The following is a 15,942-nucleotide window of genomic DNA, read 5'->3' on the forward strand; positions in this document are numbered from 1 at the left end:
CCTGCTGGCATTTAGTTCGCATTTCCGGAGAAGTTGAGACTAAATTTTCAAACTAACAGCGTAACACCGGCATATGCGTACTTGTGGGCGCCTGAGCGCAGCTTTTCTGTAGAATGAACTGTTTTTTTGCACGTGCATCGGTGTCTTTTAGGGTGGACACCCACTGGCGTTTTTTTCTCCACTGCGCTGCGAGTGTAAAGTTAAAGTCTCGCAGCGCAGTGTGAGAAAAAAAACGGCATCACGCCGGGATATCGGCATCACGCCGGCATATCGCCAGTCTTTTCAATGGGGCCAGCGGCAGCAGCGCTAGCCCCATTGAAAAGAGATGGAGAATGCCGCGGACTTCTGCCACAGCTGTGACAGCTGTAGCTGGAGTTTCCTTCATCCCCATGAAGGAATCCTCTGCCACAGCTGTCACAGCTGTGGCAGAAGTCCGCGGCATTCTATCCCATTGCTTTCAAAGGGATCGGCACTGCCGCCAATCCCATTGAAATCAATGGTTTCAGCCAAGCCCTGCAGTAAGATTATCGGGAAAGGGCTTGAAATATAAGCCCTTCCCCGATAATCAGCAAAAAGTTTTTAAAAAATTACTCACCTCTCCGGCGCTCAGACGCGTCCTCCTGCTGGCTCTCCTGCACTGCTGTTAAGCTCTTTCAGCAGGCGGGGATTTAAAAATCCCCGCTTGATGAAAGGGCTGTGCAGATTGGCTGAGGGCTCAGTCAATAACACATAGCCCTTAGTTATTCATTTAGTACTTTTTCCACGCATTAGGCATGTGCATTTGCGCGAGGGAAAAGCAATACGCACTGATTAAAATAGCTAATTAGTCTAATAAGTGACAGAGGTGTTCTTTTTCCTGTACAATTACACAGTGTTTCACGCATCTCCTAGCATATTTTGCATGCATTTGCGCATCACCATTGACTTCAATAAGGAACAACCGAAATGCACAGGAAAAATACGCGCTTGCGAATGAACCCATTGAAATCAGTGGGTTCTATTTTCTGCATATTGCATGCGCAAATTTTGGGTGCACAAATACGTTCAGGGGACGTTGGCCTTACACTGTCATGGTTGTGAGTTCAGAAGTGATTGGAGATCGGCAGTGCCCACTTTTAATATCTTCTGTGACTAATCTCAGCTTCCCAACCAGCAAGATAGGCGCCAGTATTCACTCTTGTGAGATAGCATTGTCCCAAAAACAAATATTGTGAAATTACTGGGTTGCGCTTTGAGTGGAACACCATGTAGTAATATCAGACTGGTTGTGCTGATGATCGTTATCTACTGCATCATTGCTTTTTGACCAGAGATGAAGCTGCTGGACTTCAATGCAAATTTGATAACAAAAGCCCCACTTCCCATGTATCATTTATGTGGCACCATACACCCCCATATATCTACGCCCTAGCTTCTGCCCAGATGTAAATGCATCCGGTCTGGATAAGGAAGTGCTTATCAAGTGCCTCCAAAGGCAGCACAACCTCTTCCTTACTCTTTTTCTTCCCTTATTGCATCAAGATGCACTGCAATACCTTAATCTGCAATACTTCCCTGCAGCGGCTGTGCTACTATTAAACGGACTAAGGATGTCATGAGATAGAGCCACACTCTTACTTCTTAATCTGTCTATTGACCCTTAAGATATTAAAGCAATGGCTGCAACATAAAGCACAAGTAATAGAAACTAACTTTCCTTTTCCTGCAAGTGCTTACTACCTTCCCGAAACATGCTAGAGACTCTTCTGCAATAGTAACGTGAATTCAATTGTGCTGTAAACTATTCTTGGTCTCCTGTAGATCAAGGAGGACAAGTAACTTATACACTAGTACGATTTACTAATGCTTATTCTGTACTTGGCTGATACTCACCACCCTGTCTCCTTGTAGGTATGGGAAAGTATGCTATACTGCTTTTCTGGCCAGTACAAGATGAACACAATATTTCTGACAGTGGTTTGGTTTACAATGTCCTTAAGGTAACTTTCTTTTATTCTTTGTCAGTGAAATCTTTTTTTCCTCCTCTAATTTGCTCAATGTGTGCTCGATATGTCTACTTTCCATCTGCTTCAGCTACTATGGTCTCACGGTCTGGTTCCCTGATACAATCCGCTACTTGCAAGAAGAAGAGTACACAAGCAGAGTGAAGAGATTTGAGGATGAACATGTCAAGAATTTTGTATTCAATTTTACGCTTGAAAACCAAATACACATCGATGGGATCTATTACAATGACAAGTAAGTTACAGGATATTGTCTGTTGACCCTACAGCTCACAGCTTTACTTCATAGATCAAGAGAACTTGCATGTTACATACAAAAGAAGTAAGTTTACCATTAGACTAGTACTTTTGTGTACTAAGATAGATCGCTGTGAGATAACTGCAGTCCTCGGGGAAACTGCATACCGTATATATTGACACTGCGGCACATGATGCAAAAGGAAAACTCTGTTGCAGTGTTGATCAATCAGGTCCGTCACATCTGTACCTAACACATGCAAGGGGTATTCAGGGAGATGAGATTTGGTTTCAGTGTATTACCACTTAGCTGAATACATAGAATTAGAATACTTTGAATTATTCATTTTTTTGTTTTCCTGGGTTAGAATGAAATTATTTGTTACTCATTCTTATCACCTAATTGTGTTCAATTCAAAAAGCACAGAAGACTTGTGTTGTCACTATTGTTGCCATAGACAAGAGCCTTGCATCTTCTTTTAGCCTTTCAATAAGTAATTAGTGGAAACTAACAGTATTCCCAAAATACTGCAGACAGTTCTAGCGATCGTTTTGGATAAAGTACTAATAGGCACCAATGCCCATTAGCACTTTATCAGCTTCATTTGCATGCAAATGAGCCTCCAGCAGCTATTTGCAAATCCCAGCATGTGGTCTGGACTTTGCACTCAGCTGCATCGTCTTCGCATGGGCTGCCGCGGGCTGTCAGCTGAATACAATGTAATCAGCTGCTCCTGTGAAGAAAACAGTGTACGATCCATGCTATCTCTCTCTGGCTGAACGATGGATTTTGTGCTCACCTAAAAATCGTTGTTCAGCCGAAGAGTGAATTTTGAGCGATAATTGTGGTGCATAAATGGGGCTTTACAGCACAACAGTTATGCTGCTGGGACACTAGTATGGAGCGCTATCCCATATACTGTAACATACATATGCAGAACAACCTCAGACATCGGAGCGCTGTCCTGCATAGTGTTAGGAACATGTGTTTTGGTCATCGTCTGACATCGCAGCTATGCTCGGAAATCATAATATCAGATGAGGGCTGACACTGGATTAGAAAAGAGGTAATTAAAAAAAAAAAGCATCATGACAGTTCATTTTTATGTATTTCTGTTGAGTAATTCCAAGGCATTCACAATGCGCTTTCCCACCCAAAAAAAAACAAAAGAGTGTGCGAGTGGTAGGGAAATTGGATTGAAAAGGGTTATGGGCAACAAATGGTAGATCAATGACATAAAACTGCTGTTTCCAAACTCACCCAGCAGAGTCTTAGTACATTCCTATGTGAGGTTAGCTCTTACAAGCAGGAAGAAGAGACAGCAGTGCGAAGCTGCATTTCATAGAATTCAGACGAGAGTACACACAGCTACCCTCCCCAGCATGGAGCGTAGGTGCGCCTGAACGAGGGGAATTTCTTCTCCTTCTCTGGCTTTTCAAACTACATGCCAGAGAGCAGCAGTTTGAAAATAACCGCAGGAAGATAGGTGTCGCTTGATGTCCCGCACATAGTATTCGCTGCGTGCAGGAAAGATAGAGCAGGTCCTATCTTTTCTTGGCGGTACGATTAACGGGCAAGAATCCCAGTAGTAAAAAGGAAACCACTGAAATCCTTTTGAAATCAATGTTTTCGTTTTGTCCCGTTATGCAGCCGTGATTATCGCCGTTGCATAACGGGAGAAAACTAGGTTTGTGTGAATGTGCCCTTATAACTTATTCACGCATCCGTATATTACACCCGGCTGATATACTCTGTCCCTTTCTGTAGGGAGAGCAGGCGGGCCAGGCCAGGAGCAATGCACTGAGCTCTCGCCCCCTCTCCGCCCCTTGCCACTGTTTGCAATGGGAGAGGCGGGACAGGAGCGGAGCTAAGTTCCGCCCCTTCGCATTGCAACTAGTGGCGAGGGGCGGAGAGGGGGTGGGAGCTCAGTGCATTGCTCCTGGCCTGGCCTGCCTCCTCCCCCTGCAGAGAGGCACAGCATATATCTGCCGGGTGTGAAAATCCGGCCGATATACGCATGTCGGAATAAGCCCTTAGTGTGAGTCAGGAGAGGTTAATACTCCTTTAGCTAATCACTGTATGGACTCCTCTGCTATATCACTGCTCCCTTCTCACAGCATGTCAATGAGATGCACATGGGGATTTCCTGGAGTACAGAATCAGTGAATCAGTCCGCTCTTCCTATTTAAAATCAAATTAATTATTCAAAGACTTCTATATTTCCAAGGTTCATTATACACTAAAAACATAGAGATCTTCTCTTATTCCACATCCCGTATAACCTCACATCAGGCTGGCCATTTATATTGCTTGAACTATACTGCCATCTAGTGATGCTAGTGTAGACTTCAGTGTGTTCATACACAGGTAATACTGTAGTACTGATGACACTAGAGTAAAACAGCAACAGTAATACAATGTCTGGGGCCTGTAAAGCTCAGCTAGCATACTGGGCTGTAATGTGCACAGAATAGCCGTGTATGAGATACTTGTTAGCCGTTTAGTCATTCACGACCCTTGGTGACCCTGAAGGCGAGCTCTCTCCATGTTTTTCGGTTTTGCACTGCTTCTTTCAGTTGTGTGATATCCATGCCAGTATCAGCTCTGACAGTATCAGCCATTGTGCCCTTTGGCCGCCAGGTCTTCTTCTGCCACTGATCTGTCCAAGCACTATAGATTTTTCTAGCGCCTCTGCTATACTCAGATACTTACTGTACGATGTAACACCTCTGTTTAATTCTATTTGTTCATATGTGTGTATTTGTATATGTAGTTGTATGTATATTATACAAGGTACTGAACTTAATTTTAGAGTTCTGTACAGGTTATTCCTGTTGGACACGATATTAACTTATCTATTATTTTTAATTATTTGTAAGGTTCCATAATATGAAGTTAAAGTATGTCACATTTGAAGACTGTCTCTTTGAGGATTGCTTCTTTGATGATGTTATCTCAACTGGCACCATCTTTAAAAACTGCACCATAAAATCTTCATATTTCCACAACACAGGTGAGATAAAATAACTTCTTTAGGCTACATTCATACAAGCGAGAATCTTACGTGAGTTTTGTGCGTTGTGAGACACAGAAAACTCGCACAAGTATGAACTCCATTCTTTTGAATGGACTTATTCACATGAGCATCTTTTTTTTGCCTCACAGCAATGCTGCAAGGATAAATTTGTGAATGTATGTAGTCTCCATTGAAAAAAAAAATAAACAACTGGCACAATCCCTTCTGGATCCCCCTCTGTTCCCCTCCATTAAAGGGTTTTTAGCTAAGTTGACTTTAATCACCTATCTACATGAAAGGTGATAAAAGTTTGATCATTGGGGGTCTCACCTTTGAGACCTCCACTGATCCAGAGAATGGGGGTCCCTTCTCCTCCTCACTGTGTGATCACTATACACCCCTGCAGTGAGAAGGGGACTGAATGGACCTGCAGTCACGCATGAATGGTGCCACTCCATTCAATTCAGTAGGCTGATGGAAATACCGTCTACAAGGGCTCGGCTATCTCTAACAGCGCCGTTGAAAATAAATGGCATGGTGCATGCTTCACCACTGCTCCATTCAGTCTCCTCCTCACTACAGTGGATGCAGTGAGTCCACAGCGAGGAGGAAAGGTTTGCACAGAGCCCTTGTTCAGGGTTGAGACCTGAACCAATCAGACTTTTATGACCTATGCTGTGGATAGGTGATATAAGTCAACTTTGGTACAACCCCTTTAATGCAGTGTTTAAGGTAAAGTATAAACTTTTACAGGTGTAGCAATCGTTACTATCACTGATGCATCATGATAACTAGTTTTGATGAATTATAGTCTATTGAGTTAAATATCAAGTTAATATTTGCTACATCTGTACATATCTTCATTTCAGTGCAGCAGCATGGTATCCTGCTAACACCTGGGTGCTAAGCTGATAGCATTGACATTGGTATCAGTACATGTTGCCATCACTTGCAGTGATCTCTGCAACTTTTTTTTTAGAAACCAGACAGTAAAACACGTCAGTATTTTTCATCAGTATCTTGTAAGCCAAAACCAGGAGTGGGTCCAAAATATGGAAGACATGCAAATCTTTCCATTATATTTTCTCGCTGTACGTTCCACTCCTGGTTCTGGCTTACAAAGTACTGAAGAAAAATGCTGCTATGTGAATAAGCCCTTAGGCTACAATAGATTCAGGCCTGGTGCAGTTACCGCAGATTTGCAGTGCTGATTCTGCACAGTACAGTACATGGGGTTTTCAAAACTCCTTCCACACGTAGAGAAAGAAATTCCAAAATCGAAGAATGTTGCAGATTTTCAAACCATTTTGCTGGAATGTGCAAGTATTTCAGTGTATAGAGTAAAGTGTGATTGTTCTCAGTGAGAGAAACCAAGTCATCTTGTAGATATGATACCTTATTTGGGCTCAGTCACACGGGCGCATTGGCACCCGTACACAGGCGCCGATGCGCCCGTGTGACTGAGCCCGTACTGCAGGTAGAAGACGGTCGTACCTCAAGATGGACGTCTCTCTGCAGCGCTGAAGAAAGAACACATGACCGGCAATGAAGCCGTCACATGTTCTTTCTCCCGGCGCTGCAGAGAGACTTCCGTCTTGAGGTACGGCTGTTTTCCTCCTGCAGAAACACGGGCGCCGATGCGCCCGTGTGACTGAGCCCTCATGGCTAACAAAAATACATGGTGTTACAGCAAGCTTTCAGGTCTTCTATCAATCCTTCATCAGGCTAGAATGGAACTGGCTAACACGGTACCAAACGTTTTTTTAGTGTATAGAGTGAAATCTATGGCAAATCTTCAGAACAGCTCCTAGCAAAACATATGCAAAGAGTAAGCGGTCCCTAAGATCGACTCAGTTTTTTTAACTATCCTTCACGCAGGAAATTTCAACATGGCTACATTCAATTGAATAAGCCAAAAGAACCCAAGGTTGGACCTCCATCGATCATAATCTTATGGAATATTGAGCTATAAGTTATAGCATTGTTACATGGCGATACACCCATAAGGATAAATTTGGCAAAAAAAGATTTAAAGTTTGTGGGAGTCACAATCTAAGTAAACATATATTGTAATCTCACAGGAAATGTGGCAGGTCACATCACAGAGGGAATTCTGCTGTATACTGTTTGGCAGTCATGTAGTAATTAACAGTAGATATTTGCTATGATGCTTACCTCTATCTATATTCTTGTTACACAGATCTTCATGAGCACAGATTCGTTGATTGCACACTAATCAACAACACATTCTCAAATCAAAAAGACGACTGTGATATTGACTTTGAAGAAGATAATGATTTCTTGATTTACCTGGTCAGTTTTCTTGGAAGCTTGTCTGTGTTACCTGGAAATATAATCTCAGCTCTCCTTATGGACAAAATTGGAAGGATAAAAATGATCGGTGAGTAGCTAGGATGAAGCTTTTGTAGTCTTTATTTTAGTTGGAGCCAATATCTAGTTGTGCCCAGAAAGAGTAAAGGCCCATTTAGATACAATGATTATCGCTCCAAAGCTATCTTTTGAGCGATAATCATTGTGTGTAAATTTGCCCATCTTTCACTGTTCCGCTGAACAATACATTTCAGAACTGCCTAAAAATCCATAGTTCGGCAGAACAGCTGATAAGCAGGGCCGCATGCTGTGCTCTGCCCGGGGAATGCTGATAACAGCTAATTGCATTGTACTGGCTGTTCTCAGCTGTCAGCCCTGTGGCAGATCAAAGTAAATGTAATCAGGGAACAGTTGGAGGTCTGTTCCCTGAATACAGCTCCCAGCGGCTGACACGCTACTAATTGGTACTAATAGGCATTAGTACCAAGTAGTAGTTTATGCAAAATGATCGCTCAAAAGCCATCTTTTGAGTGACCATCTTAACAAGAGACACACAGGACTGATCACAGATTACCTCAAATCATATTGTAGAGGGGCCGGTGGCAGGCAGCTTCACGGTTTCAGGGTCACTGAACATGGTCGCAACAGCTGCTCGTAGCTAGGACTTCTGCTGGCTGGCACAAGTTTTTCATTCTTAACAGGTGTCGCTGTGATATATGTGTCAGATCCAGATTTGGATCACACTGGGTCCACTGGAGACTGGGTTAGGAAGAGGGCCATGCTGCATAGGGAAAGGATTCATACACAAATTGTCAGGCCATGTTTGAAACCGGTAAACCATTTTACTGCAAATAACCAAAACAGTTATTAACAAAACGGATCTTGAACTTGCGGTACTCGAATTACCCAGAGTATGTCGGTAGCAGTGGGACCAGGGGAACCACGCCAGTAAGTCTTTACACACGGTCCATTTATCCTTCTTATCTTTTTGCAAATGTGTTCTCAAATATAGCTTGCAATTTTTGAATATTTTGTGTGAACATATTTAGCCTTAAAAAAGTAAAGCACAGAAGAACTGATTTCTAAATTTCTCCATTGGTTTCCTATTTATGTCTTCCATGTGGCATAATAAAACCAAGGATGGTAGATGAGCAGTGAAATCACTTTACTAAATTCTCTCCCTATTTAACTAACTTTCCATCTTGTGATCTCTTACAGCTGGGTCCATGCTGATCTCTGCAGTGTGTTGTTTCTTCCTCTTCTTTGGTAACAGTGAATCCGCAATGATTGGCTGGCAGTGCCTATTCTGTGGTACCAGTATAGCTGCGTGGAATGCCCTGGATGTCATTACTGTGGAGCTTTACCCTACAAATAAAAGGTACTGCCATCTGTTTTCTGTGCTCATATACATATATGTGGGCAGAATTCTGCTTTAGGGTGGACACCCACTGGCGATATATTCTCTCTTGCGCTGCGAGGGACCACGGAAATGAAGGAATCCTCTGCCACAGCTGTCACAGCTGTGGCAAAAGTCCACGGCATTCTAGCCCATTGCTTTCAATGGGATCGGCACTGCTGCCGATCCCATTGAAAGCACTGCTTTCTGCCAAGCCCCGCGGAATGATTATCGGGGAAGGGCTTGAAATATAACCCCTTCCCTGATAATCTGCCAAAAGTGTGTAAAAAATTTTATTAAATTATACTCACCTTTCTGGCACTCAGCCGCGTCCTCCTGGTTGCTCCCCGGCACTGCTATTAAGCTCTTTCAGCAGTCGGGGATTTAAAAATCCCCGCCTCCTGAAAGGGCTGTGCAGATTGGCTGAGGGCTCAGCCAATAGCAGCTACTGCTTAGCTATTGGCTGAGCGCTCAGCCAATGACACACTACCCTTAGCTATTCATTCATAGCAGTGCTGGGGAGCCACCAGGAGGATGCGGCTGAGCGCCGGAGAGGTGAGTATATATTTTTTTTATACACTTTTGGCAGATTATCGGGGATGGGGTTATAGTTCAAGCCCTTCCCCGATAATCATTCCGCGGGGCTTGGCAGAAAGCAGTGCTTTCAATGGGATCGGCAGCAGTGCCGATCCCATTGAAAGCAATGGGCTAGAATGTGACAGCTGTGGCAGAGGATTCCTTCATTTCCACGGTCCCCGCGGGGATGAAGGAAACTCCTGCCACAGCTGTCACAGCTGTGGCAGAAGTCCGCGGCATTCTGCTTCTCTCTTTTTCAATGGGGCTAACGCTGCTGCCGCTGGCCCCATTGAAAAGACACTTTAACTTTAGTCTCGCATCGCTTTGGAGAAAAAAATCGCCAGTGGGTGTCCACCCTTACACACAGAACATACAGTTGTAATAAAAAATTATTCAATTCCCACTGCAAATTTGGCACATTTGCCAAGATTGCAAACTTTCAGCTGTTTAAGTAGCTCAACAGAACTAATATAACTGTTGTCGGAGGCCTCTCCAGCATGTCCCATACCGCAGTACTGGCTCTAGCCAGCAGATGGCAGCATTGTATAATGGCGGAAAGAGAAAAACCCCTAGGAAACCCTGAATCCAAAATTGGATTGCAAAGGGTTAATGATTGCTGCATTGTCAAAATTATTCAACCTCCTGAATAGAATCCTTCAGAAGAGAGCAGATTTGCTAATCAAGGGCTTCATTAGTTGCATTGGGTTTGCTTCAGATAAAACACATTAAATACCTCGACTGGTTAGGGCTTTCTTCGACTTTGATTGCATGTCAGAATGATGATCAAGTCAAAAGAGTGGTCCAAAACATTAATAGAAGAGATCATTGTCTTGTACAAACAAGGAAAAAGATACTAAAAGATAGGATTACCACTGAGGCGAAGTGTGAAATCCCTACTCATTTTACATACATTAAAATCGCCAAAATACTCAACACATATTTGAACCATTTAGACTTCTTTGTGGTGGCAGAGTAATAGTGCCCCCAATAATGGCCTCAATATTAATTGCCCCCCTTAGTGTCTCCAATAGTAATAGTAACCCCCTTAATTGCTCCAGTAGTTATAGAGACCCTATTTGTGGCCCCAGAAGTAGTCATGACTCTGTTAGTAGCCCTAGTAGTAATAGGGACCACTGCAATAATGGTCCTAGTTATAATAATGTCCTTCATAGCGGCTCCAGTAGTAATAATGTCTCCCATAGTGGCACCAGTAGTAATAGTGTTTCCCTTTACTAGCCTCTGGCCTGGCATCAATCTGACATTGATAGTCACCCAGCCTGCAGCTCCAATCTACTGGATGCTGCTGTACTGTGATCAGAGTCTCTGCCCCCTAACCTGTCCCTCAGCATTTGTGCTATGTTCGGGCCATCATCTGTGTGCAGGAATGCAGATAGTGTAGGTAGAAGTTATGGGTTACAACAGCTGTGGCTGCAGGCAGACCGGAGCTGTAGATTAAGTGAGTGCACTGCTTGTCGGGTGGCTGCATGGCCTACTTGCAGCTGGAAATTAATACCAGCCATTAATGGCTGGAAAAACATAATCACCAGCCATGTGGCAACCCACTACCCCTTTGAGGAAGCAGTAGCTCAGTGATGCTCTGGAGACCTGCAGCTTCTACAGGCCAATATGGATCCAATAAAGTATCAGGAAATGCTAGGAGAAATTGTCATGCCTTCTGTGAGGAAGCTTAAAGGGGTTGTCCCGCGCCGAAACGGGTATTTTTTTTTTCAACCCCCCCCCCCCCCGTTCGGCGCGAGACAACCCCCGATGCAGGGGTTAAAAAAGAACACCGGACAGCGCTTACCTGAATCCCCGCGCTCCGGTGACTTCTTACTTACCCGGTGAAGATGGCCGCCGGCATCTTCTCCCTCCGTGGACCGCAGGGCTTCTGTGCGGTCCATTGCCGATTCCAGCCTCCTGATTGGCTGGAATCGGCACGTGACGGGGCGGAGCTACACGGAGCTACACGGAGTCCCATTGAGAAGATAAGAAGACCCGGACTGTGCAAGCGCGTCTAATTTGGCCATTAGACGGCGAAAATTAGACGGCAACCATGGAGACGAGGACGCCAGCAACGGAGCAGGTAAGTGAAAAACTTTTGATAACTTCTGTATGGCTCATAATTAATGCACAATGTACATTACAAAGTGCATTAATATGGCCATACAGAAGTGTATAGACCCACTTGCTGCCGCGGGACAACCCCTTTAAGCTTGGGCATCATCAGACCTTTCAGTAGAACAATGATGCCAAGAATACCATACCTCAAAGTCAACTAAGGTTTGGTTCCAGAAGAAGTCCTGGTAGATTCTGGAGTGGCTGTCACGGTCACCTGACTTGAACCCCATAGAAAATATTTGTGGGAATTGAAGAAGGTGGTTGCAACACACAAACCCAAGTATATTAGTGAACTGGAGGCCATTGCCCATGATGAATGGGCTAAGATTCCTTAAGAACACTGTAATAAGCTAGTGTCTGGCTATGCATCACATTTGCAGCAGGTCAAACTACTAAAGTACTAAAGATGATTGTCATGAAAGGGTTGAATAATTCAGAGACTGCAGTATTCATTAAAAGTGGCATTTTGTGTTGAAATTGGAAAACCACTATTAGTTGTGTTGGCCTACTTAAATTATTCTTTTTTGATTATTTTTAACAAAATTTTTTGCAAACAGCTGAATTTTTGTAGATTTGGCAAATAAATCTTATTTGCATTGGAGGTTGAATAATTTCATTTTCAATAATTTGCTGCAGAGAATCTTGGTGATTTTTTGGACTACAGTTGAATTCCATGGAATCAGAGGCCCTTAACCTAAACTTGCACCAAAGGGTATTGAAACTGCTCCAGTTGCACTTTGACTTTAAATGGAATACAGAGAGTTTACAGAATTTGTGGGTTACATTAACTCCCTGTGTTTCATGACTATATGGGACCAACTACTTATTATTCAAAATGATGTGGGACAATCTGCACAGATGGTCTAACTTATCGGTATCTTGGTTGATACAGATAGCCTCTGTTAGAATGAATGTCCTACCCCAACTGCTCTATTTCTTTCGGGTTTTACCTATCAGTTTTTTCCTGGTTCAGTTAAAAGAAATCCAGATGGATCTTTGATCCTATGCGCCTGCCCTTTGTAAAAATGAATTTTCATGCTTCACGAGATCAGGAGGAAGGAAGGGGGGGGGGGGCTTGGCGGTGTCTCACATTATCAAATATTACCAAGCCTCTAGGCTAGCTCAACTTGTCCAACTCAATTCATGTTCCAAGGTTTTCCTTTGGGTGGAGTTAGAGGTAATGGTTTGTTCCGGACTCCTAATCAAACTTCTCCCCTGCTTGACCTCTAAAAGGTGGTCAGCCATTTTATGCCCGTCCCTTTCAACCTCATCTCTATGGGATTGCTTGTGATTTATAATTCCCCTGGAGTTGGACCACAAACCGGTGGCCCCAGTGTTTAAAAATCCTGACTTTGCCCCGGGCATTTCAATCTCACAATTCAATTGGTGGCTGAATAAAGGTTTTCTTAGAATTGGGGATTTCATAGACAGATTAGGTGCTCCCATTTTTTTTGTACCTTTTATAAGCTGCCAGACTGTGAGCACTTCCATTACCTTCAGATCACACACTTTATTAAGGGCTTCAAAGCTGATAATGTGGCAACAAAAACCTATTTTGAATCTTCCTGTTTAAATCCAGCTGGGATGAAGGGAACAATCTGTTCAATATATAAGCTCTTCTCTTCTGTAACCGATAAACTACCATACATGCTGAGTTCGGAAAGGACCAGGGAAAGTGTTGACTAATGGGGTGCCTGGCACAAAGTACTGTTAAATTATCTATAAACACGACCCTGGTGAAAGCTGGATGGAAAGTCCTACTCATTTGGTACATGGTTCAGTCTAGATTGTTGCACATGTATGCGGGGGCTTCACTGTTATCCTATGGGAGGTGTAGACAGGTGAGAACTATGTATTACATGTAGTGGCAGTGTCCAACTGCTTGTAGATTTTGGATTCGTATTTATCACATGATCTATTCAGTCATGGGTTTCAACTTCAGAAAGGATCCAACACAAGCCCTGTTGAATGCACCAATCCCTGAAAATCCTAAAGTTACCAGAAAGTTGATCTACCTACATCTATTTGGCAGTCGGAATAACTTTGGCTAGGAACTGGAAAACTTTGTGTTGCCCTCTTAACAACAATAAGTGACAAGACACGGTATGGTCAGACCAGCTCTGCTCCCTGGTAATAAATTAGAATATAAATTCAAAAATTTAACTCTCAACTTGCAGAAATTAGAATCAGGCGTCTGTCACTTGAATTCCATTATTTTGACAATAAAAATATCTGGCTATATCAGTCAATCTGATCAAAAAGACTCTTATTAAACCTTCTCATTTCTCATTAACAGGGCAACTGCATTTGGGATCCTGAACGGCCTGTGCAAGTTAGCTGCCATTTTTGGAAACTCCATTTTTGCCTCTTTTGTTGGCATAACAAAGGTGGTTCCAATTCTCCTTGCATCCACTGCCCTAGTTGGTGGAGGCCTTATATCTCTTCGGCTACCTGAGACCCGAGAACTTGTCCTTATGTGAAAACTTCCCTAGGCATATACTACTGAGACCCCCTAATGAAGGACCCAGAGTGTTTGAAGATTTCAATTAATGTAGGACCTCTCTAAGACTTGTGTTGACCTGATTTCAATGATTCACTGAGAACACACTCAATCACAGTCTTCACAGCTCAAGCAACTTTCAAAGTAAAAAGCTGATTCAGTTCTGTATTACAGTACTTCTATTCTAAACATATCATATGAGTGTTGCATTTAAAGGGAATCCATCAGCTTCAGCATGCTATACAAACTACAGCAGCATCTTATGGAGCAGGAGGAGCTGAGCAGGTTGATATATAGTTTTGTGGGAGAAGATACAGTAGAACTTGTATTTTATTCATTTATGCCTCTTCACATTCTGAGCTTAAAGTCCAGTGGGTGGAGCTATTAGTCATTGACAGCTATCTCTGTATGCACAGTCACACACAGACCACCCACTGAATCTCTAAACTCAGAATAAGCAGAGATGTAAATGAATAACACACAAGTTCTACTGAATCTTTTCCCATAAAACCATATATTAATCCACTCGTCTCCTCCTGCTCTACAACATGCTGCCTGCAGTTTGGACAACATGTTTGAGCTGACAGGTTCCCTTTAAGAATTGTATCCCAATAAATAGTCATTTGTAGTGAATTTAGAATGTGTAGGAGATTATGGATTAAAATCTATTTATTTAGTATACTAAAGGTCCTTTAATAAGAGAGTTTACCAGCACAGTTTGTTGCCCATATAACTGCTCTGCGGTATGTGAAATGCACTGATACATAATTTCTGGGTGTCTTCCTAACCATAATGTGCTCATAAAGCAAATTTATCAAAGTTGCTGCAATGTCCCCTTCATTGCAATGTTTCAATTTTTTCGTAAATCAATACTAGGCTTAGAACCATAGAATTTTGAGGAAAGCAATCACTGAACAGTTAATCATATGTCTCTATTATCTGCCTGGTTGATCAATGCAACAGGACACATATCAGATGACATATAAGGCTGAATGAGACTCTGTGCTCCGGTCAAACCAAGAAAAATACCTTCTTGTAACAGATGGACTACATGTCCTGAATGGGGTTATCCCAAAGTCAATATCTCCTATCAACAAGTTATGGTATAACTTTATGATCAGTGGGGGTCTCGCAACTGAGACCTCCGTCCTCTGTATGGGCTTACTGCACCCCCTGCAGTGAGGTTGAATGGAGCGATGGTAGCACATGAGCATTACCGCACCATCCGCTTTCAGTGGCAATTTCCATCAGCCCTCTTGAAATGAATAGAACAGCAGGCGCACACGTGCAGCCAGCGTTCCATTCAGTCTCATGTCACAGCAACCCCGCAGTGATGAGAGAAGGGTACACAGGACTCCCATTCTCAGGATCGTTGGGGGTATCAACAGTGAGACCCCCACCGATCATGAAGTTATCCCCTATTCCATCAATAGAGGATATTGATTTTGGTAAGATCCCTTTAATAAACCACTGATCTGTACAGAGCTCTGTTTATGGTGATAGTTCTCTAATGGTATAGTGTTCACACAGAGCAGATTCCTTGCAGAATTTAATGTGATTGCCCCAAAGGCATAACTTGAAGCTCTTAGGCCCCAATGCAAAACCTGTAACAGGGCCCCCAACTATAATGCTTATTCATAGTACTAGACTCCCTATATGGAGAAGAGAGGTCTTATGGACCCCTAAGTCTCCTGGGCCTGGGTGCAACCGCATCCCCTATAGATACACCAGTGGATTGCCCCATTCATATGGATGGTGCTTGCA

At 43.1% G+C, this 15,942-nt stretch overlaps 1 protein-coding gene across 1 annotated transcript in view; it reads left to right on the forward strand.

Annotated features, from left to right (window-relative positions):
* The window catches only part of SV2B (synaptic vesicle glycoprotein 2B), a 59,038-nt gene extending 44,653 nt beyond the window's left edge, over window positions 1–14,385 (forward strand). The window contains exons 7-12 of the mRNA XM_066589984.1: window positions 1,891–1,979; window positions 2,074–2,238; window positions 5,121–5,254; window positions 7,458–7,658; window positions 8,807–8,966; window positions 13,975–14,385. Coding sequence (XP_066446081.1) covers window positions 1,891–1,979; window positions 2,074–2,238; window positions 5,121–5,254; window positions 7,458–7,658; window positions 8,807–8,966; window positions 13,975–14,158 — 933 coding nt within the window. The 3' untranslated portion in view covers window positions 14,159–14,385. The remainder of the gene's footprint in view (window positions 1–1,890; window positions 1,980–2,073; window positions 2,239–5,120; window positions 5,255–7,457; window positions 7,659–8,806; window positions 8,967–13,974) is intronic.
* The last annotated feature ends 1,557 nt before the right edge of the window (window positions 14,386–15,942 follow it).

This window comes from Eleutherodactylus coqui, chromosome 2, assembly GCF_035609145.1.
Source record: "Eleutherodactylus coqui strain aEleCoq1 chromosome 2, aEleCoq1.hap1, whole genome shotgun sequence".
Classification (NCBI taxonomy): domain Eukaryota; kingdom Metazoa; phylum Chordata; class Amphibia; order Anura; family Eleutherodactylidae; genus Eleutherodactylus; species Eleutherodactylus coqui.